Raw genomic sequence first — 21,985 nt, forward strand, 5'->3', positions numbered from 1 at the left:
ATACAGAATGATGTATTTGGACGATGGTATACTGGCCTGCATGAGAAACAGTGTGGCCAGTAGGACCAAGAAAGTGGTTGTTCCCTTTACAACCTAAATGGTCTGATGAAGATCACAGTTAACATTTGATATGAAACAAGGCAAAGGATAGGGAAGTTCATCATTGACTTTTCAGCTCTGACATAACACAAGCACTGGTTTGAATTTCAAGTACAATTACCTTTACCAGTGCACATCAAAATACACATGTTGGGAGAAACTGAGTTTATTAAGACAGTATATTTTAAAATTGGCTCCATTGCCACACAGCTGGCAACCAGGAAAAATAAGGCAATGTGTAAAAAACTTGTTCTCTACCTAGACTGAATTTTCCAATAACTGTCTCCAATAGACCACCCTAAGACATTGATTGCAAACAAATAAAGCCTGGCTGTTTCAAAAGTCATAGACATAAAATGTAGATGTTGAAATGCCAGCCTCCCTCTATTTCCTTCCAACCTTTTCCTTTCATCTCTTACTGTTTATTTTACTTTATTTCTTTCACGGTACCTTTACTCTCACTGGTGTTTCCTTTCAGTACCTCTCTGTTTCTTCTCAGAATCAAGTGGAGCTTTTAGTATTAATGGCAGAATAAGAGCCAGCAGACAATGAAAAGAAGCTGGGGCAGCAAATTCTGTGAGCATGCAAAGCAATAAAGAAAAGAATGATGTGGGTTACTGACACCAGCTTCACGCCCTGCATGCTTGGTACCAACCAAGTTGGAATTGTAATTCTCTGAAGTAAAGCCTAGCTCAGTATGTTTTATTATGTTAGTTTTAAAACTGTTTGGAAGATCTTCTTTTAATCCTTTGCCTCACATACCTGTGTTTTAAATAAAGAGCCTAGTAATGAACCTAAATGTTCATTGATTTTGAGCTGCTAGTCAGTCATTGTTAGACTGCTATTGGGAATCCCACTGAAGTGGACTGAATTCACTAGAGGGAATGCTGCTTATTTACTTATTGATTTGCCCTGAGGAGTTTGGGGCATTTTGAGGAAGCCAGGAAAAGACTCTACTACTAGTTAATATGTTTGTGACAGGGCTACTATTTGCTATTGCTAATGTGTTTGTGACAGGACTCCACACCCTGACTGCTCACCAAAGTTTCCTCATCACACGCTGTTAGAATGCCAGGAGAAAGATGTGTAAATAACTGTAGATTTTGGAGACATCTCTTCTTGCCACCTTGGAAGATGGAGAATATTTGCAGAAGAACAGTCTACTAATTACTGAAGAAAGAATTTTAAGAGTAGCAGATGGATTAACCCAGATGACTGAAAAACCCAAACACTCAGTTTTGTTGTCTTGAACTAAAATACATTAAGTGGTTCTTTCTTTCTCTTCTTTTTTGTTAACACTTCACAAAGCAAGTTGCAGAACAAGGTAAGATGGGATGCTGATGAAGGACTTCCGCAGTTCCTGCTCCCAGGTCCTCTCTACTTTAAATTGTCCCCTGGTTAAAAAGTGGCAGTATAGATACATTCTTCTGGTTTTCATTCATCATTTCTTTGGCCATTTATTTGCAAACTTCTCTCGTTGGATCTAGTAAGTGTGAAACATACTACAAATTTATCACAGCTTTCCTCGCTAATAATTAAGGAAGTTGATAAGACATACAAGAACTTAATTCACTTTCCCTTTGAGGACAAAAAAGGATGCAATTTTATTATAAAAACAATTTTATTGCCTTAGTATTACATTACAAAAAATGCCTTCCACAGCAGAATACATTAAGAACAGGGATGAATGCAAACCAAACAAAACAGAAAGTAAATCATCTATGAAACCACTTATTTCAGTACAACAGGGAACAGTAATCCAAGTTTGAAGCAGCTTTTCCTCCTCTGAAAAATGCAGCACTTATTTTCCCGCTTATTGGAGCTCCAGGAATAGGCCAAAGTAATTGCACTGCACTGAGGTTTTGATTCTTTCTCTCCCAGCGTGACCCCATGCCTTGTCCCCGATGAGGGTGAGTTTGTTGCAGTAGAGGAAAAGCTGTCATGAGAAAGACTGCAACTTTGACTTGCCAGAGCAATAGCTATGAAACGTGCTCTCTTCAGATGCAGGACAGGAAGGAGAATTTGTTATTATTAAAACATGGATTCCACACCAACAACTGCTTCTCAGATCTCCACTCCCATCAAATTTCAACTGACTTCCAAAAGCATCACTCCTCCAGGAACAGAGCTAACATGAACACTTTATGATGCTTCAACACAACTCCACAAACCTTAAGTTCTGTCATGCTTTCAATTACCACCTTTACAAAAACAGATTTGTAAGTGAGGAAACAATATCTTTATCTTTTGGTCCACATTAACACGCTATACAATACCTTCCTGTACATCTGACAGAAAATGAAACTGAACATACTTAAAGGTATCCAAATTCTTGGATGCGCAGCCATCTCTTTGGCACCACAGTTTATCTGATGTCAGCATTTGGCTCTCCTGGTCAAGTTACAAATTATGCATTATTTTCTTTGAAGCATTTATAGTCTGGCAAATTCTTCTTGCAAAGGATGTTGCTAGAACGGCTTACAAAGTTAAAACAATCCTTTCTCTTTACTTTCTTCTAGTGTTACGAAATAATTGACATTTCTTCCTTCTCTCTGCTCTCATTTAATAAATTGATAACGCTTCTGAAGTATTTCATAAATTCCATCCGAACATCTTCAGGATCTTCTTCTAAGTTGGAATGTATTAGTTTCAGCTTGTTCAATGGGTAAGCTTTGAATGCAAGAAAAAAATAGTTAAGCATATTCCTTTAGAAATGCAGCACTCATGATCAATGTCATGGGACAGTTCTTGCTGAAAACATCAGCAGGAATTCAGTAGTATCTGATGTCTCATACCCCAGATGACATATAAAGTGAAAAAGAAATGCAGCATAGCTGGTTAGCATGACAAACAAGAACTTGCTTCTAGTTTAAATTCCTCAAATGTTATAATTAAGGCTCAAAGTATTGGCGTTGGTCTCACATTCAATTAGGCATAACTAAATAATTCAGCATTGAATTGCATTTTACTACTGAATTGCTAAGAGTTTTGAATTATATCAAAATTAGAATGGTGTTATTATGTTAAATATGTATTAATATATTAATGCTTATAATAAGAACTTGTTTGAAAACCAGAATAGGTTGTCCAGAGGCAATGCATGTTCTCACTTGTAAAAACAGACACAAATAATTGTGCTGCATATAATAACACAGCTATAATAATTTTAAGAGGAAGATCATGAACCTTGTAGTACAAAGGGCTCCTAGTCTGCTGATCACTACAATGCAGGCTTAAGTGGCTTCAAAAACGTCAGTAAGCAGAAGGTAACATTCTGCATAAGATAAACTGATGATTATATCTGGTTGCAGTCATCAGTTCTCATGCCTGGCTCAGTTGCACACTCACTGCATGGCATGAGAGAAATCACTCAAATGTTTCTAGTCTTTATTTTCACTTTTGGGAAACAAGGACATTTCTTACCTTCTAGGTGCCCTTTGAGATCCAAAGGTTTTGTTTTGCAAAGCACTCTAATGTTTTTAGAAATGAAAAATGAAAGCCACAAGGTATGGCCAATTTCAAAGACTAAGAGATCAACAGAAAAAAACTCTAAGCAACATATTCTATATTCTCACCTAAGGACAGATTTTCTGTGTCCTCTGCACTGCCTGGCTTGTGATGTGCAACAAGGAGACACTGGCTATCGAGCAGTGGCTGCTGCTGCACGAAACAGGAGTACCACATTTCGATTTCTTTCAGGTGACTGGGCTGCTCAGGATTGAAGATTATGATGACGCCATGAGAATCCTTCATAAGAGCTGGCCAGCATGTTTCAAACCTTGAAAAAGAGGTGCATGGTAAGAAAAAAGAGGTAAGACTGATAGCTGGAGAATGGAAATATGCATTCAAACTTGTCAGTTTTCTTCTCCCCACCTCAACAACGTATCTTGGTAGATGCTCCATCCCTGAAGGCACTCAAGGTCAGGCTGGATGGAGCTCTGAGCACCTGATGGAGCTGTGGGTGTCCCTGTTCACTGCTGGCGTGTTGACCATTAAAGGTCCCTTCAAACTCATACAATTCTATGACTGATTCTATCACTGGTTTCAGGGCCTTATGCATGAGAACGTTGCGTAAACAGGATTAGTATGAACTGAATAACCTAGAAGAAATAATAGCAATGCCGGCTTACTTCTGATCACCGCTGCAGTCCCACAGCTCAAATCGACACTCAGCTCCCTTGCTGTTCCCATTCAAGTTCGGCTTCTCATACTCCAGGATCCTGTGAACACAAGCAGGCACACGATGTCATCCACCACCACCTTCTGCAAGGCGGCGGGTTAATTCAGCCTACACTGCTGTGCTCACCTTACTCCTTGCGTCGGGACATAGCTGCCAATGCCCTCTATGCTTTCTGAAACAAAGTTTGCCAACACGGATTTTCCAGACTGGTACATGCAAGAAAATAAAAGACAACCGTATGAATTCGATGCACCAAAGCCACAACGAACAGAATAACACGGGGTTGCTCCCAGCAGCCTGCCCTCCCTTGACATAACTGCACACAGGCCTGCCCCTCTGCTCCCAGCCTCCACATCTCGGCGCTTCCAGCAAGCTGGGAAGGCCCCGCCTGGGAAATACGGCCCTCAAGAGGCAGGCTCAGATCCCGGGGAGGATCCCCAAGGGTTACATGAAGCCCCGAGGACAAGCTGCGGCCGCAGGGCTCTCCGAGATCGGGGCTCCCTCACCTCGCGTGGCCCCACCAGCAACACCTTCACCTTCAACATGGCGGCCGCCCACCCGTCGCCTAGCAACGCGGCCGCGTGGGGAGAGAGAGAGGGGGGAGAGGGAGGGTGCGCTGCGATTGGCTGTGCTGTCGTCACGTGGTAAAAGGGCTGAGCATAAAGCAGGGCCGCCCGGGACGACGTGGGCAGCTCTGCGTACTCGGTGTTGTGTGGTGGAAGCGATAGTTGAGGGGGAGCGGGTGGCCCCAGAACGTGCCTTAAGTGGCAGCTAAATAAAACAAAGCAGCCCCGAGCTCACCATCTGGCAGACAGCTGTGCTGCTCCAGAGCTGTTTGGTGCCCAGGTACAGCCCTGCTTTCAGACGAGCTTTCAAACAGGGCCTTTAAGTGTGTTCCCATAACATAAATGTTTACTGCGGGTTCTAAATGTGAGCCAGAGCTGCTCTGCTCTCGCTGAGACGGCTGGGAGCTGGTTCTGTCTGTGTGTTTGTGGTTTGTGAAGGCACACGTGTGAGTAAGGCAAGCAAAAATGATCTCCAGGTGATCCTGTGCGGACAGATCCTCCTCCTTCCTTCCAAAGCAATTGCAGGTTATTAATAATATGTTAGTAAAATGATTCTTTGCTCTAGAAATGTCTGTGGGAATTCACACAGAGATGCAGTGATTGCTTTATCATAATATGTGGTGCCTGCTGCTTGAATTGCAGGTAAGAGTCTCCAAGTCAGAGACCCCTCCAAGTCAACACATCCCAGTGCTCTAATCTGCTGGTTCACAGTACGTGAATCTAGAGAAAATATAGCTCTGGTGGTTTTAAATCTTAAGCTAAAACTGTTTACGAGGCCTCTAATAGATGTCGCTTTTGTTACTCTGAGCTTCTGTGGAGCAACAGTAACACCTAGTGGCTAAACGTGCCGGTCCATCGCCTTCTTTTGTTCCCTCCCTTCAAGAAGTACGAGTTGGAGGGGACTCGGTGTGATTGACAGCTTTGACTTGAGAGGCCAACACTCGGCACCTCCAGGGATTTGCCATTTTCCTTTCAACCCTCCACCATGTTCTGTTTCCTATTAAAAGTGGTAGATGAAATATGAAACTCTTCCTCCCACCTCCCAGCCCCCATCGCTTTTCTGGCTCATGGAGGAGGTTGTTCCAGTCCATCTTGATCTGTAGGTGGGTGGGCTGTGAGTGGTCGGGTCTACAGCTCCCAGCTTGGAGCACTCAGATTTCTGTATAGAATCCAATATTATTTTTTCCTTTTTTTTCCCCCCCCCTTCTTTTTCTTTTTGGTATGATGAGGATCAAGCAGATCATCCGATGGATCTTGGTGACCTTGGTACATTGGATAATGTGGTGTTAACTTGCCTGTGTTGAGGTAGACCAAACTGATCCATTCCAAACAGCACTGTTTCTAAAGACGTGGTACACAGGATTGTTTGCCATGATCTACTGGGACTGCTGGTTTATCAGAGGGAGATCCCCTATAAGAATAGTGTTTGAGAGGAGAGAACCCACAGATGCTCACTGTGTTAGCAGAGGAGCTAACAGAGGGTCTTCTCTCCCATAGCAGAGGAAAGCTTCAGTTTTTCCTTGAGGGTGAAAAAATGAATGAAGCAAAATTATTTCAGCTAAAGCATTCATAAAAAGAGCTGCAGCTCTGTGGGAATTACCATACGAAGCCATCGTGGTTTTGTCATATTCATGCTGTCTAATCTTAGGCTTCTGGTTGAGGTATTCTGAATTACCCTTTGGAAGAAGCATCTATTCAGGAGAATCTTTCCTTCCTGATGACAATCTGGGCTCTTAATTTGTGCTGTGGATGCATTCATCTTCCTCTGGCACAAACTCATGTCACTGCCTGCTCAGAGTAGCAGCACTGCCTCCATGCCCAACCCCAGCTTTCAATTTAGTCCTGTCCCAATTAGCAGGGAACCGTTTTCAGCTGAAAACTGGTTCGACCCCTCTGAAAAGAAAAGAGAGAGCAGTTTTCAGTTGGAGCAGCTATCTGTGCTGCACAAAAACCTGTTGCTAACAGAGAGAAGGTAACAAGGACCTGTGGGGATGTGGCTAAGTGGGATAAAGTGGAGCCATTTCTTTCAGCCACTGCAGATATTTGCTGCATTGAAGCAGGCATACAATTACACCATTAGTCAGTCCTCTTAAATTTGGCATTCTCAATATCTGTTATCGAGAGCAATGAAAGAGAAATATTACCTGGTGGTGAGGAATATTGTGTAGGGATGTGCTGGGTGCTCTTTGCTCATAGAAGAGGGCATAGCAGCTTTATTGAACTGGATAAAACAACCTTGGTGCCTGGGTGGTAAAAGTAACAGTTTCATAGGTGGTAAAGAGCACTGGATGACTAAAACAAGGCAAACAAGGGATAACTGTGTTTCAAAGGAGCTCATGCAACCTTTTCTATTAGACCCGTATGTTTTTTTGTTTTGAATACAAAGTTTCAAAGTAAATTTTGTTTCCCACTGACAGATGTGTCTGCCACCCCTATTGGTCTGCAAAAGAGCCTGCGTTTATTAATAGTCTGATCTATTTATTCACCCAAGGACGGATCCTTAATGCCTTCATAGAAAGCAAGCCAAAAAAGCATGTATTGCCTTGGAGGGACTGCCTTGTGGTCCTAAATGAGAGGACATCCTACTGACAGGAAGGTTTTGTTTTCTCTCATTTTTTTTCCTTTGTTTGACTTACATGTTGCTTTGGAGCTGATGGCCAAGGCCAGGAGTTTCTTAACCCCACAGTCCTTCCAGGCATTATATTTCTGCTAACATCCTGGGTCAAATCAGCCGTCTTTTCTAACGTCTCACATTTGTTTTCATTGCAGACTCAATTAACCCTTGGCAGCTTTCCAGTAGGGACAACACATTTATACCAGTAATTAGTATATTTGGGGGAGCCTGGAACAAGATCTCCAGTCCCTGCAGCTTTGCTTAATGCAGTGATGAATGCTTAATCCTACACCTTCAACGTAAAGACTGTAGTACTGATAACTGTGCCTCAATTCCCTTTGAAGCCTGGGAAACATCTTAAGTATCTTAGTTTCCTATGCTTGCCTCACTTGCAAGCTCTTCACCTGAAAGGTCCTCGCTAATATCTTATGGTTATAAACACTCATGTAAGGTTGGCACTTTGGTGTGATCGTGGCCTGCCAGCGTGGTCTTGTTACAAATGAAGATCTGTGCATTCCTACAAGTGGGAGTGGAGTCAGTGCTCCTATTTACTAGAGATTATTGATCATGTGGTGTTAAGTAGTTCACTATTTTATTGTTCTTCAATCATTTGAAAACTTAAATATTCTTCTTTTGGCGCGGGTAGTGACGTTGTCTTGAGCTGGGTTGTAAAAATACTGTGCTTCACCTAAGCACAGGTTTTTATAGTTTTCATCTTAATTAGCAAGCTCCAGATTTAGATGGATTGATATAATCACTCTTTCTTTCTTTTGCTCTCTAAGTTCAGAAGTATAATCTGTCACTTGTGAGAGTATAAAGAATTGGACTGGAAGAGTTCCAGACACTTTACTGTAAGTGTTCAAAGATTTAATGGAGTACTCAGTCATAAAATCTTTAATTTGAACTAGACCTTTATATTCTTCATTCTTAAATTCACTATTTTTACATCCAGGGGATTTCCTGTTATCCAAGTATATATGGAGGCCCTTTATTTCTGTGCGTGTGTGTTTCTTAATTCAAATCAAATGTAAATGTCATTGGTAGACTGCACTTAACCTCCTTAGGTTCATATTTCTTATTTAATTGCATTACATTTTAAGGCTTAACACTGTGTATTTACTGCTATTAATAGCATGCCATATTTTAACGAAGCTGATATCTTCTGCAAATATATACAGAACAATGGAGATTGATTATACCGGATCTCTTAAAGAAACTGTATCTCAAAGCCATTTAAAATGAATAAACACAGTGGAGGGTTCCAGTTAATGCAGTTCTTTACATAACACAGCTCCAATATTAAGGAAATGGATGGCTGGGTTATCAAGGCTGGTTGCTCTCTTCTTCCCCAGCCACAGACTGCACCTCAGCTGATCACCAGTGTAACAGCAGTGTGCCTAGCTATGCATTGCAAGCTCTGGTTGTTCTCAGAGCTGTTCCAGAACTGCCTTTTCCAAAGTCCACTCAACTCCCCTGTAAGCTGGCCAGGCTCTTTTCCACCCAACCTACAGCTCAGCTCTTCAAACATCTTGTCAGTCAGCTCAGGGAAGCCTCCGAACATGGAAAATAATTATCTAATTTTCTTGAAACTTCTAAAAAAGGGCAAGTATTACCTAGAGATCATGTACGGAAAATCTGGGACAAATCTAATGTGCTCTGCTCGAAAGCCAGCCAGCTGAACACCTGTTTTCAATGCAAAATAGTGCATCGCCCTACAGCTGGGGCATTGCGCTGGCTTCTTCACAACAATCTTAGAGTTAAACATTCACGATGTGAATGGAGCCAAAAAAGATTTGCTCTGAGTCACTTCTTTCCAGGCACACAGTGAGGCTGATCGTCTTGTCTTCCCATTTCATTGCATACCAAAAATCTCCTTAGTCTGGTCAAAAGGTTTTATTTCTTTTTTTGGGCAACAGTCGGCTTAAACATTTTGTGCCAGTTTACAGACTTTATCATTTTCTTTCTGCCAAGAAAAGAACGATTTCAGCACTTTAGATGATGTCTCACCTTCATTCTTCTTTTTCTTCTCATTTCATTATTTCTGCTACTAATACCATGCTATTTTTTAATCCATTCCTATCGTCCTAACAATACCCACAAAATGGAACAAAGCACCAAACCCTGTGTTGTAAAGGGTGTCACTGAGAGATTGCCCAATATCTCCTACAGGAGATCAGGGATCTGAATCAAATTCCCTACAGCCCATATATCCATCCATCCTGCCTAGGACCTGATGGAATGAGGGGTGATAGACCCCTGTAAGCTCAGGAGATTAATTAGGAGTTGGTTTTGCATCTGTAGAGAGCTTGGTCTTTCTTAGGCAGAAGACAAAGCTGGGAAATTAAGAGCTGTGGTGAAAAAGAGGTCTGTGAAAGAAGAGGAATATTTGAGGAGTACAATTTAAATGTTCCATTTATGAAATGGAAATGAGTGAAGGAGGGAAATCTGCATACAACCTGCTCAATAAGGTACTTAAACTAAAGCTTGTTTGACGAAACCACCCAGAGGCCCTGGAGGAAGGGTGGTTTCTGAATAGCAAGTCAATACCAAGACGTGGTATCCATTAGAGACAACAGAGTCCAGTGTGAACACCAAAACTAGCATGAATGTATATGCGCGTAGCCAAGCAATACCTGGATCCAGCTGCTTGCAGTGAATTTAGCCTTTAATACCCACAGAGATTCTTTCATGTTTAGCACCTTTGTTGCCTTTTTCTTGCTTCCACAGAGGAATCTGACAGATTCAAGAGAGATTAGGTAGAGAGCTGGCTAAGGAGCGAGACAACGCCACTGAGCGGTGCTGAGGTTTACGAATGGAGCAAAAGGTTCATAATGGTAAATGGATAAATCTGGAGAATACTCTCTTCAAACAATCCCTGGAGCTCTCAGCCTAACACACAGCTGTAGAAAAACAGACCCCCAGCACTGAACAGGATGTTGGGTTGCATTATGGCAAGGATGGGATTTATATCAAAAGAGGTGTTATTGTTCCTACATAAAACACTGGTGAGTTCTGCTTCTGAGTGCTCTTTTCAGTGCTGCTCGCTCTACCTAAGAAAGATGAGATTAAGGGGATAAAGCATGGAGAATACTAATAACACTGTGCCTTTCAGGTCTGAGTTCCATAGCGGGACTGAAGAGCTTTGGTATTATCTTGTTTAAAAAGTTCTGTGATTCAGCTGGTGATTTTAAAATAATGGAGGGGGTTAATCAGATTGAATCAGACAAAGTCGATGCAAACAAGGAAACTTAATTTGAAAAGCAGGATCTTGTGAAAAGAATGAGGACAGAGAAGGGAGAGGCTCACATGAATGCTTCAGGAAATATGTAATGTCAGCTATTGGTGGGGTCCCTTGAAGCCAGAAGCTTTGGAGCAGAATAAGGTGAAGATAGAGCTGGAAGGAAAATATGGCTATGATAGCTGTATTGTGGTTGACTGTTTACCAATAACACAGAGAGATGCTGAAAACCAGGCCAGGGCAAGCTCTGGAAAACACTTGCAGCACAGAGGAAATGGAGCATCCTACATCCTGGGTGATAAGGTCCAATAGTGCAGGAAGGCATTGAGTGGCAAGAATTCTGCAGCGTGAGGACAGACGGTTGTCAGGTTGTGCTCAATGGCTACAGTGCAACCATTTCTGACTTCCAAAGTACCATAGCCAACTTCTAGGGGGCTGTGAAAGCCAGCTAAGAAAAGTAAACTGTTCTGGTTAAGCCTCATCATCATGGGCAACAGAGAGAGTTCCCAGGAGGCTAGGGAAAAAAAAAAACAACACATAAAATCTGGAAGAATATGGTTGGAAGATACTGAAAGATTTGACTTGTGGAGGAAAGGCATTCTACGCTCCCCACTTGCCTCCCTATTCTTCTGTCTCTTGGCTCCACAGGGACAGAAACAGGGCTTGGGGCACACCTTGTGTGGGGTACAGGAGCAGGCAAGAGTATGCTTCTCTCTGGATACATCTTCTTACTTCTTTCATTTACTTTTCCTTTTGTCAGGAAGGGGATGAGCCCATTCCCTCTTGTATGACTTGTACGCTGTGAGAAGGAACTCAGACTCCCATCAGTAGTGGGGAGATTGAGTCAGACAATCTGAGCTATGAGGAGGTTGAGAGAAGCAGTAGGATTTCAGGGCCATAGTCCAAATCTGAAACATTCTTTGCTCATGGAAGTCCCCACTTCTCTAATATTCGGAGGGAGTCTATGATTCAGGATGGATTTCCAAACCAGCTGAATGCGTGGATGCCACTGAATACAGATTTCTTACTTCTAGTGACACCATTGAAAATCACAGCCTGACACCCGATAGCTTCTTTCACTGCGTGTTTTAAAGTACTTTGTGTTACTGTGAAACTTCAAGATAGCCCACAGCTTAGAGAGTTTATAAGATCAGTCTTGATGTCCTGTGCAGCATCAAGGAAGCAGGCAGCCCTCAGGGACTGAATAATGCTTAACAAACAGCGAATGATCTTAATTTGAGGATATAGACGTGAAGACCAGCCTTCCAGTGTTTTCTTTAGTGATCTCAGTGATGGCAGAGGGAAAAATGCTTATTAAATTTGCAGATGAGGCAAAGCTGGGACTGGATGCAAGAACACTGGAAGGCAGGATTAAAATTTCAAATGATCTTGACAAATTGATGATATGATGTGATTAAAAAAAAAAAAAGGCAAAATTAATGAAGGACAACTGCAGGGCACTACACATTGGTGGGGATAAAAGTAAGGCATGACAAGCTTAAATTGCAATAAAGCAGGCTGAGGTTGGATGTTAAGAAAAAACACCAGTATAAAGAGAGAAGCATTGGTACACACTGTCAGAAAACCATGGGAGGTTTCAGAACAAGGCAGACAAATGTGTGCCATGAGCCATCTATGTATAATAGATCCTGCCTTCTAGCAGGGAAAAGGAGCAATTAATCACCTTTTGCAGTCCTTCCTGCCTACTTCTATTTGTGTCCTCACTCTAGCAGGTGTTAATGCAATAGTCAACAAAAAAGTCCCACAAGGTTTCATTATGTAGAACAAAGCTGCTTTTGCTTTGGTCTCATCTTGGTACTGATCTGTAATACTGAGTGATGCTGAACAGCTGAGATGGCATTACAGCCCTGGGTTGGACTTCACTCTTAGAGATATGACAATGAGTTTCTACCTTTCTAAGCCACCTTTCAGAGAATGAATCCCTCCTTTGCTCGATCACACCACTGTTTTTCCCTTCTCAGCTGAACAATAAGGACAAATAAACACTGAGTGTTCCTTTTATCGTCTCCACTTTGTTGGCTGTTGCATGCAGTGCATGTTTAAAGAGATTATAGATATTGTTATCAATCTTTAAGGTTTTTTTTTTCAAGTCATTTTTAACGTTTGCCAAATGGACTATAGAAAGCTGATAAGTGCTCCAAACCACGTGAAACCTCATGTGCCCACACATGTCCAATTTATCGGTCTGCTGACATAACAGCTCAAGACCATCACTTGCATAGAAAGCAAGCAGTGTGCAGGAGGAAGGGCCCTCTGGGACTGCTTTTCTTTATGATAGCAAAGCTAAGCCAATAGAGCTGGTAAACTAAAAACCTGACCTCTGTCTCTGCACTATTTCCTCCCAGTGCTTGCATGCTTTGTGGCTTTCCAGTATGCATCCCTGCTTCTTCTATCTTGAACTGAGTTGTGAAATACCTCCAGATAATTTATATGGCCTGATTGTCCAGGCAAGTCTTTAATTAAAATACTTATGCGCAGGCATCAAACGTGTAGCTTTATCTTTTGAAATATAGCACGTCTGGTTTGTACGAATTGGGCTGTTCATATTTCATGTGTTCTCTTCTCAAAACGAGTCCCTGTGATAAATTGAAGGAATGATGTTTTTGTTGGCTGTCTTTGTTACCTCCATCACTGCATTTCCAATTTATCAACATAGTTTTGAGAAATTGTTAGAATATGTTGCACTCGTAAGCACCACAGGGAGAAAAAATATCCATTTATTACCGCTATTGTGTTTGATTATATTACGCATATCCAAAGGACTAAAAATGAAATGTCATATTTAATTCTCCCCTTACGGTAGACAACATCACCCTTTCTTCTCTCCTTCCAAAAACAGCTTGGAAATTAATTCTTCATTTTCATCTTAAGTCAGTCATACAGAATAGGAGCAAACAGACATTAGGGACAGGGCAGGAGTAATGGAAGCCTGGAGATCTGAGCTCTGTTTCTGGCTCTGCCTTTTGCTCTTTACAGTCTTTAGCAAAGTCATTTGACCTTCAGCCTCTGGGTTGGTGAAACAGGAATAGAATTAGCTTCTTACAGATGTCTCTAACGATTTGCCAGAATCATGTCTTATCTGATCACCTGTGTTTAATATCCCCTCTTAGTGTCTTGCAAAATTAGTGGAGGCTGAAGTGCTGAACTTTGCATGCAACCAAATATAAAACCTTCTTGGAGAGTTAAGAACTAAAGATGGCTAACGGCTTTCAAAGGAACTAACTCAAGCCAGGAGAATGGATCACAAAGACACTGGTGCTATTTAGTACAGTTAAATACTGAAAAATGATTGATCCCAGCCTGTCAGGACAGGGAACTAAACATGCCTCCAGCAAAAAAGCTTGTAGCTGCAGAACCTGCTGGAATGGGAGATTGGCACAGCTGCGCCCAGGCTGGCCGTGCACATGCAGCTGAGAATGATCACTCACAGCTGAAGATGATCACCCTGATTAAAGTACGGTGGAGACTCACAGTCTTGTGGAGTGTTCTGGAAGCGTGGCAGTTACTGGGTGTGCTTTTAAGAGAAGCACACTTGGGGTTTGTTGCCCTACTGAGAGGAGAGACAGGTCAGGCTGAGCAGAGGATCCTTGAGAGCTTGAGCTGAGGAAATGGCTTGGAGTGGCTGAAGAGCCCTTGGGTGAGTTGTTGGGAGCTGTGTGGTTTGGTTACTCTTTTGAGTGGAAAGGAAGGGAGAAGTTTCTTTTGCTGAGGGAACTGAAACAGGGGAAGGTTCTGTGGCAGATGTGAGCCAGGACTGGGGATGGAAGACCTTCTTACACCCCAGGCACTGGGGGATTTTTATAAGCAAACAGTGGTTGCTTCCAAACAAGGATGGTAACTTAGAACTGCTGGACCAGACCCATGGAGCTCCCTTTGAGCCCAGAGGGTGCTGATCCATCACCTGCACCAGTCTGTGTTCTGGGATGCTCTGAGGGCAAATGTGGGGTAAGCCCAGGGAGGCTGTGCTGAGCTGCCCTGCAGACTTTATCCTTTCCTTCTTGTGTGATTTGCTTCAGTGATTAATGAGAGTGGCTGTTCAAAAACCCCATGCCTTATTTGCAGTCTAAACTTGTCTGGTTACAGGCTCCAGCCAGGAGCTGTTTATCTCTGTGGAGGTGGGCACAGTGGGGAAAAGGGCAGGTGTTCACCCAAGGAGACAGACCCAGCTATTTTCTTAATATCTTGCTGGGGTCTCCTTGCAGCTATGGCATCTTGCAGGGATTGTGCTTCCCCTTTGGTAGAAAGAGGTCTCTGCCTTTACTGAGCCCCATAGGGACACCCTTAAGACCAGGTCTGCTTTCAGTGCTGAATCAAGACTGCCTGTGAATGGCTGTACAGTTGAGGCGCAGGGTGGGTGCTGTGAACTTGCAAAATCTGAAGGGAAAAGCCTTAGAAACACAGTCGTGTGCTCTCAGAAATGAAATCCCACCGCATGGGTTGGGTTCAGATGAGCTGGCAGTGCAGTTAGTGGGTGCAAAGAGCCTGGGTTCCTGCAGAGCTGCTTGCTGTGGGTGCTCTGAAGGAGCAGCTACTGTGGTCTGCGACACCATCATTAGACACAGGGTGTTCAGGGGTACTGAGCTGAAACTCAGCTGATGTACAAAGAAGGGAGTGAGTTCCTGCTGGCTCCCACCTGGGGACACTGCCTTTGTGAGGCACCCATGTCCTTTCAGAAGCGTGTCTGGAGCCAAAGGAGCAGTTTTCTGAGCTCTGTGCTGTCAGAGTGCTTGGTGAGGTGGGGTTCTACCTGAGGTGCTGGCAAAGGGTGCTTATGTCTGATGCCTAAATGAGCAGGATGCCCAGACAGAAGCAGGGATTCGTTTTTCACTGGCTGCCTTGTGAATGAGGCATATCACAGTACTTATGTCCTTCTTTACCTGTGTAAATGCTGTCACTCAAACACAGCAGCCGACACCAACTTGGTTGGTTTTGGGGTGCAGTGGGTTTTCCTAGACGTGGCTCTCTCTACGTTAGGGAAGCACAGGACCTTATGATCTTCGCTCACAGCCGCCCGCGAGCCGAGCCGGGGCATCCCGCAGGGTCTGCGGCGGGGTCTGCAGAGAGGCCTGGCAAGGGTTAACGCCGAAGCCCCACGCCCCCTTTGACGGAATCGGGCCAACCTCGCCAAATTTGAAAAGGCATCCGGGGCTGAGAGTGCGCCCTGTGCGCCCTGAGCAGCCCCGGACCCCGCGCGGGCAGCAGCAGCCCCGGGGCTCTGCGCGTGGACGGAGCGGGGCGGCCCGGGGAGCGGAGTCGGGCGGCATCGGGGTCCCGCCGAGCGAGAGCAGAAAGGGGGGCGGGGGGGGGGAACCCCTCGTAGTGCAAAAATGCACTTCGCTCTTTTCTTGTCCTGGTGCTGCTGCCTGCACGGATGCGCGCTGGGGACCGGCTTCCTTTATCAATTCCCGGCATCGACCCTGCAGCACAACTACCCCGAGCAGAGCTCGGGCTCGCCGGGCAGCGGCTTCGCCAGTCGCCGGTGAGTAAGAAGCGGGTCCCCCTCCGCCGGCGGCCCGGGAGCCGCGAGGGCTGCTCGCGTCCCTCCCCGCATCCCGACCTGGGCTGCCCCATCACAACGCGTGCCGGAGGCCGCCTACCTGTGGGAGCGGGGCACGGAGAGACAGCGGTGCGGGGCGGCCGAGCTCCGGGGGAAACCTGCAGCCCCTCCCCGTGTCCCTGCCGCGGGGAGGGGACGGCGCTGCGCCGCTGTGAAACCTCCTGACCCGGGGGATGCCGGCAGAGGGAACTGTTACAGCCCTCGGCTGCGGGGAAGTCTCGTTCAGCTCAACAAAGGAAGAACCTTAATTGCGGATCTCCCCTCGAGAGCTGCAGCTTTCGGATGGCTGTTTAAAACCCAGGCTCGTGCTCCTCTCCCCTCCCTCCCCAACCAGCTTCTTGTAAACTTGATATAAATCATTTTTGATTTACTGAACCGTACTGCTTCAACAGAGCAAACAATTGAGGCTTCTCCCCCTCCCCTGTGTTTTCTCTGGGTATTTCTCTAGAGGTGAAACAGCTGTTGAGATGAATGAGCCGCACTGTATAAAGCAGGAGAGTGGCTTAACCTGATTCCAGTTGTTCTTAAATTTCACTATTTCTTTTTTTTTCTCTTCCCTTCTGCAATTCCCTTAAATGGGAACTTGGGAATTTAACATTCAGCGCTCGTCCATCCTGTCTCTACCCCTTCCTCCTCCCCTTGCTAATAGCTGGCGTGCACGAGCTGTGCTGCTGCGCGGGGGGCTGAGCTCAGCGCTGGCCATTTGGGCTCAGCATTGTGATTTGCATCGCTGTGTCACGAGTGCAAGAACGGGCACTGGCCTCGCGCCTCGCATGGTTCTCACATATGGTGCAGATTTCTTCTCCGAGCTGGGGGTGGTTTTGTTTGCTGGCCTGTCAAACAGGCCTCAGTCTGTAGGGGGTGTGATGTTAAAACTACAGTAACTGTCAAAGGGTTTGAAACGGCAGAAAATTATAGGAGAGTAATGGGATAAACCTATCCCAGCTGGATCTGTTCCAAGGTACCCCCTTCCCCTGAGCACGAGCTGCAATGAGAACCACATGTCATTTGTCTTACATATCTATTAGCCTGCAGATCTTTGTTCAGAGCTACCACGCTTTACACCAGTGAGGGCTGTTGCTGCTCACCAGAGACCCTCCCCAACTCACACTCTTGCATGATTTTCCCATGCCTCAGTTGTTTGGATAGCTGACGTGCTGTCAGGAGAACGTATCCCTCTCCAAGTCTATAAAGTGTTGTATAAAAGCATCTAAAGCTGATTTAAACAATGATGTTGGGAAATCTTTTAGAAGCCTTTTGTGTGTGTGTGTCTGGTGGAACTTTGCTTTGTGAGAATATGATGTTCTAGTTTAAAGCGGGGAGGATAACAAGTCAAAAGGAGGGGAAAGATCACTGCTGGGTGTCTTGAAACAAAAAAAAAATGAGTGCTTAGTCAAATACTGTACATTGAAGTGATCTTTCTGGGGTCTGAATTTGAGTGGTGGAGTTCCTTCATTGGCAAATATCAAACTGCTTCCTTTTCTGATGGGAAAATATGGGTGAGAAGCATTGACCCCACTGGGCAGTTGGACCTTTGGGGGCAGCCTCCTGTGGGGTGCAGCTTTGCATTGGGGTAGGTGAGCTTTTCTGGATGAAGGATGAGGCTTTCTGCTCTGAAATTGATCTGCATGACCACCAGCAATGGCACTGTGGCCACTCTTGCTTCCTTTCCACAAATTCCCCACTGAATGCTTTGTCTGGTGGCTTCTGGTATCTCTCCTTGATGCCATCAGCCGAGGATAAACAGGCTGGAGCCTTGAAAGTTACTGCTGCAGCTCTTGAGTTTTGCTCTGTTGCAGCACGCGCTGATGTGATGCTCTGCAGCTGACATCTCTTGATACGAGACATCCTGTTCCTGCAGTTGTCTTTTTCAGCCCTTGATCAGTAAGGGAAGACATGGTTGAGCTGTCTGGGTGTCTGTTATATATATACATATTTCAATTGTGGGGAAAAAAAATGTATTTCTCCAAGTGGGGGGAGGGGGAAAAACCCAAATGGTGCTGGAATCCTCTGTCAGTGATGAAGAAAACCATTCCAAGCTCCATAGCTGCCTTAATCCCTGTTATTCAGGTTGCAGGCTGTCTCAGAGATGGGCTGCCAAAGGGTGGTGGTGGTTTGTTTGTTTGTTTTTGCTGGATAAGTGAAGGCCCTGGCTGGTGTGAAAAGCATTTGGGGCACGTGTGTGAAATCTGGAGGAGGAAACAGAAACCATCATTCACATCCTTCAAAGTGAAATGGTGGAAATGTTCTGATGGAAGCGTTTCTTGTTTGCTTTCTCACTTAAAATGAACATTCTGGGTTCTGGTTGGCTTAGTGGCAGATCTTGGTTATTAGTTAAGACATTTGTAGTCTGTCTTTGCACACGCTTGAATTGCTGTAAAGTTCTGTAAGGGCTGCATGACTAATAATGTCTGAAACCCATGCAGCAGTGCTTATTGGCCTTATATAATGTAGCAGCTTTGATAAAGTGTTTGAAATACACATTAAATTAGGCAGTTTCTTAATAGGGCACTTGTATGACTGGCTTTCAGGATCAGTTTTTAGGTGAATTTAGTCTAAGCAACTGCCTACGTTATGCATAGTCCTATAGTCCTACAACCACATGTTTGCTGGGAATGCAGTTGACCCTCCCCAGCCAGCCCTGTCTGAAGGGCTGTGCTCAACTATGCTGCAGTGTAATGAACTGCAGCCTTGTGGGTGAGGCTTTAGTGCTTTCAGTTAATTGTGGGTCTCCTGACTTCACCAAGAATGAAGAGCTCCAGGAGGTCGGGAGGTCTTGAGCTCATCACCAAACCCTGGAATTATCTATCCAGTGTTTGTCTGTCAGGACTCTACAGCCATCTGATCTTCATCTGACTGGTGGGGGTCAGTGCTGTAGCTCAGCAATGCAATTAAAACAGTGATGCTGATGGGATTTTAAGGACCTAGAAACACTGGGATGACTTAGAAAAAGCAAACGTGATTGAAGTTACTGCAGTAAATTGTATCCATTTAGGAAATCTCCTACTGTCTTGCCTTTCCAGCTGCTTGTGTGAATCATTTCCTCTCATCTATGCTTCTTTTTCCAGTTCTAGGAAGGAAAAGGCAGCAGAGAGGCAAAGCAATGGGTGGCAGTGAACTTGTGTTGCCCTTGGATAAATTAACAAATGTGTCTCTTTCAATAACCCTTATTTGTTCATTTTCTCAAAGCTGAGCTTGTTAGCGCACTGAAATCCTGGCTGAAACACGTCAGGTTAGAAACCTACCAGCTTTGCTTAGGGGGAGTCATTCTTGACACTTGGATTGTAGCTTGTATCTTTGTTTTACCTTATTGGGCTATGCCTTGATAAGGGGGGAAAATGAAGAACGAATCAAGTTGGGTTGTCTGGGTCTGTTTACTCATGTATATGTGTATGCTTTTGTCGGGAGCTGTTCTTGATCTGCAACTGGGCAAGACTCTTGCTTCTTGCTTTGTTTCTTAATGAAATACTTGATAAAGAGGTTAAAAAGAAGAAGCTGACAGTACCACATGAAGACACTATAGAGTGTAGATTAAGGGTTTTATTTTTTTAATGAAAGATGCTTTCATCAGAGAACAGTTTTAGAGGCCAACCTTGCAGAAGTGAGAAGGGGAGAGAAGCAAGTACGATTGCAGAACCTGAATGCAAAGTGTCTGCTCTGGGTGACAAACTGCAGTAGGATGCTCCTGGCCTTCTGTGTGTTGGATGTAAGGGCACTTCAACACTAAGAAAAGGAAGCAGCATAGGTGTTAAATGATCTAGATCTCCCTCTTGCCCTGTTGTGAAGATCTTGTGAGATGGAGCTGTTTAGTTATGGCACCACACAAAAGCTTCCCTTTTGTTCTTGGCTTGTCTTTGCCTGGGGTCAGTCTCCATCTGCTCTTCCCCCACAGGACTGTGCTTATTTAGCCCTTCAAAAGAGTGGTGCTGGGAGCTCTCAGCTTGGTTCAAAACGCTTCTTCTCATCACGAAAAGGCTTGGGGCAGATGGGCTGCTGAGGCTATTGGGATGACATAACGTCTCTGTATTGAGCCTCCCATTGGCCTGGTGCTGCAGTTCTTGGTGGGGTGTGGTAGCCCTGAACGGAAGGGCAGACATTTCTCTTTGCTGTGTGCTGCTCGGCCCTTATTAAACTCAGATGTTCCTAACCCCTTCCTCCGGGCTCTCATTATTGCTGTAAACACAGTAGAGCACAGGGAGCTTTTTAAAATCCTCATTCAAGGCAGCAATGGGTGACAGCTCTACCAGCAGCTCTTCAGTGCGTGTCTGTGTGTAAAGAGGTTTGGCATAAATCGAACCTTCCAACCAAGGGAAATGCTGCTCATTTTCTCTATAGAAAAAGGCTTTTTATCTGATGCCACTTTTCTTCCTCTTGCCTCAGGTTGCTCCGCTCCCTGGCTCTTTTCTTGCCTGATTTCTCTCTTACTTCTTCAGTACTGGCCTGGTTTTTGCCACCCTGCTTATTGTGGGCTGTCTGGCTCCTCATCTCAGTGCTGTTGTCCTGTGCAAGCTTTGAGTTGCTCACGTCTTCAAGTGGCAGCAAAATGGGTACCAGATAAAGTGTGATTTCTCTCACTGTGCTAAGATGACCCAGAAGGGCTCTGGCAGCTCTGTATCTCAATAAGACCCATTCTAGATTTACTATGTGGCTCTCTAAGTTGCAGTTCATGCAGTGCAAGCTGTCATTTGCTCCCTGTGTAGGGACTTGTCACTCCTGGGTACCTCTAGATATAAGCTGTTAATTCAGAAGTGTAACCAGGCTATTTCTAGCCTTCTTGCATATGGTTCTCCAAGGAGAAAATCTGCAAAGTGCTACAGATCTGTCCTGTTTGAGTCTCTATGTGGTCTAAATTGATGTTTCTGGGAGTTACCAATTGAGAAAAGCTCTCTCTCAGTACCTTCCATCCCTGAGAAAGCACTGATTGATGTAATTAATGGTCATTGCAGCTTTGAGGCAAACTTATGCTGCTTTTAATGAACTTAAAGCTAAAATAGCAGCAGTCCTGAGAACTGAGCTGTCAGCTTGTGTCTGTCATTGGCACTAGCAGCACAGGACAGGGAAAATCTGATACATATAAGCTTCCATGTTTCAACAGGGCAAACCTCACTAACCTAAACAGTAAAAGGGGGGGCTGCATTCCTTGCTATGCCTAATCTCTGTATTTTGTTAAACATGCATTCCTGCCAGAACATTACTGGGCAGAACAATAGTGACCAGCTGGGCAAGTGACCCGAGCTTTTCTGGTCAGCAGAGGAATTCAGCATCTGAGGAGTCCAGATTCTCATGTGCAGCTTAAAATGATCTGGGTTTAGTTGCTTTTAATTATCAGCTGGCTGATTCATAAGGCTTTGTTTTCAACTCTGTTTCCCAAGGAAAGAAGCATTGCCTTAAATGCTCAGTGTATTCTATAGCAGAGCAAAGTCTGGGAACTGAGGCTCGTACATTTTTTTTTCTTTATGACTTTATTTTCTTTGCCCCAAATAAAGTGGAAATAGTAATATTTCCCTTCATGTAAAGGAAGGCTCTGGGGAGTGCTTGATGAGGGTGTGGTTAGATCTTAGATGGAAAACTGCAAAACCCAATGTATTGTATATGAATTTACGCAGGAGTTTATAATAAAATCCTATAAATGACAATACTTGGCACTTCCGTGTGCTCCCACTCTTACAGAAAGGAGGTCATTGTGCACCTCTCTGAGCCCATGTGACTG

General features: G+C 44.4%; 2 protein-coding genes across 9 annotated transcripts in view; one reads left to right on the forward strand and one right to left on the reverse strand.

The window, feature by feature from the left end:
- Positions 1-1,701: 1,701 nt before the first annotated feature.
- Positions 1,702-16,376, reverse strand: IFT22 (intraflagellar transport 22). Of its 2 annotated transcripts, none has more exons than XM_072353770.1 (5): positions 16,316-16,376; positions 4,406-4,485; positions 4,230-4,319; positions 3,675-3,877; positions 1,702-2,769 (listed from the first exon to the last, which is right to left on the reverse strand). In XM_072353770.1, the coding sequence occupies exons 4-5, from the start codon at positions 3,850-3,852 to the stop codon at positions 2,621-2,623; spliced, it is 327 nt and encodes a 108-aa protein (XP_072209871.1). In that variant the 5' UTR covers positions 3,853-3,877; positions 4,230-4,319; positions 4,406-4,485; positions 16,316-16,376; the 3' UTR covers positions 1,702-2,620. The 2 variants fall into 2 exon arrangements, with proteins under 2 accessions (XP_072209871.1, XP_072209870.1); XM_072353769.1 differs by lacking the exon at positions 16,316-16,376 and adding an exon at positions 4,786-4,850.
- Positions 14,218-21,985, forward strand: part of COL26A1 (collagen type XXVI alpha 1 chain) — a 131,415-nt gene continuing 123,647 nt past the window's right edge. For 6 of the 7 annotated variants that reach the window (XM_072353762.1, XM_072353764.1, XM_072353766.1 and 3 more), the window contains exon 1: positions 15,904-16,197. In XM_072353762.1, coding sequence (XP_072209863.1) covers positions 16,046-16,197 — 152 coding nt within the window. In that variant the 5' untranslated portion in view covers positions 15,904-16,045. Of the gene's footprint in view, positions 14,356-15,903; positions 16,198-21,985 lie in introns of those variants that run through there. The other variant, XM_072353768.1, reaches the window with a different exon arrangement.

This window comes from Excalfactoria chinensis, chromosome 19, assembly GCF_039878825.1.
Source record: "Excalfactoria chinensis isolate bCotChi1 chromosome 19, bCotChi1.hap2, whole genome shotgun sequence".
NCBI lineage: Eukaryota > Metazoa > Chordata > Aves > Galliformes > Phasianidae > Excalfactoria > Excalfactoria chinensis.

Excerpts from the sequence above, each read along its gene's own strand:
- IFT22 (XM_072353769.1), bottom strand. The coding sequence starts at position 4,824 with ATGTTGAAGGTGAAGGTGTTGCTGGTGGGGCCACGCGAG. Across the intron at positions 4,486-4,785 it reads TGCTGGTGGGGCCACGCGAG|TCTGGAAAATCCGTGTTGGC; the intron begins GTGAGGGAGCCC and ends TGCATGTACCAG. Across the intron at positions 4,320-4,405 it reads GTCCCGACGCAAGGAGTAAG|GATCCTGGAGTATGAGAAGC; the intron begins GTGAGCACAGCA and ends TTGTGTTCACAG.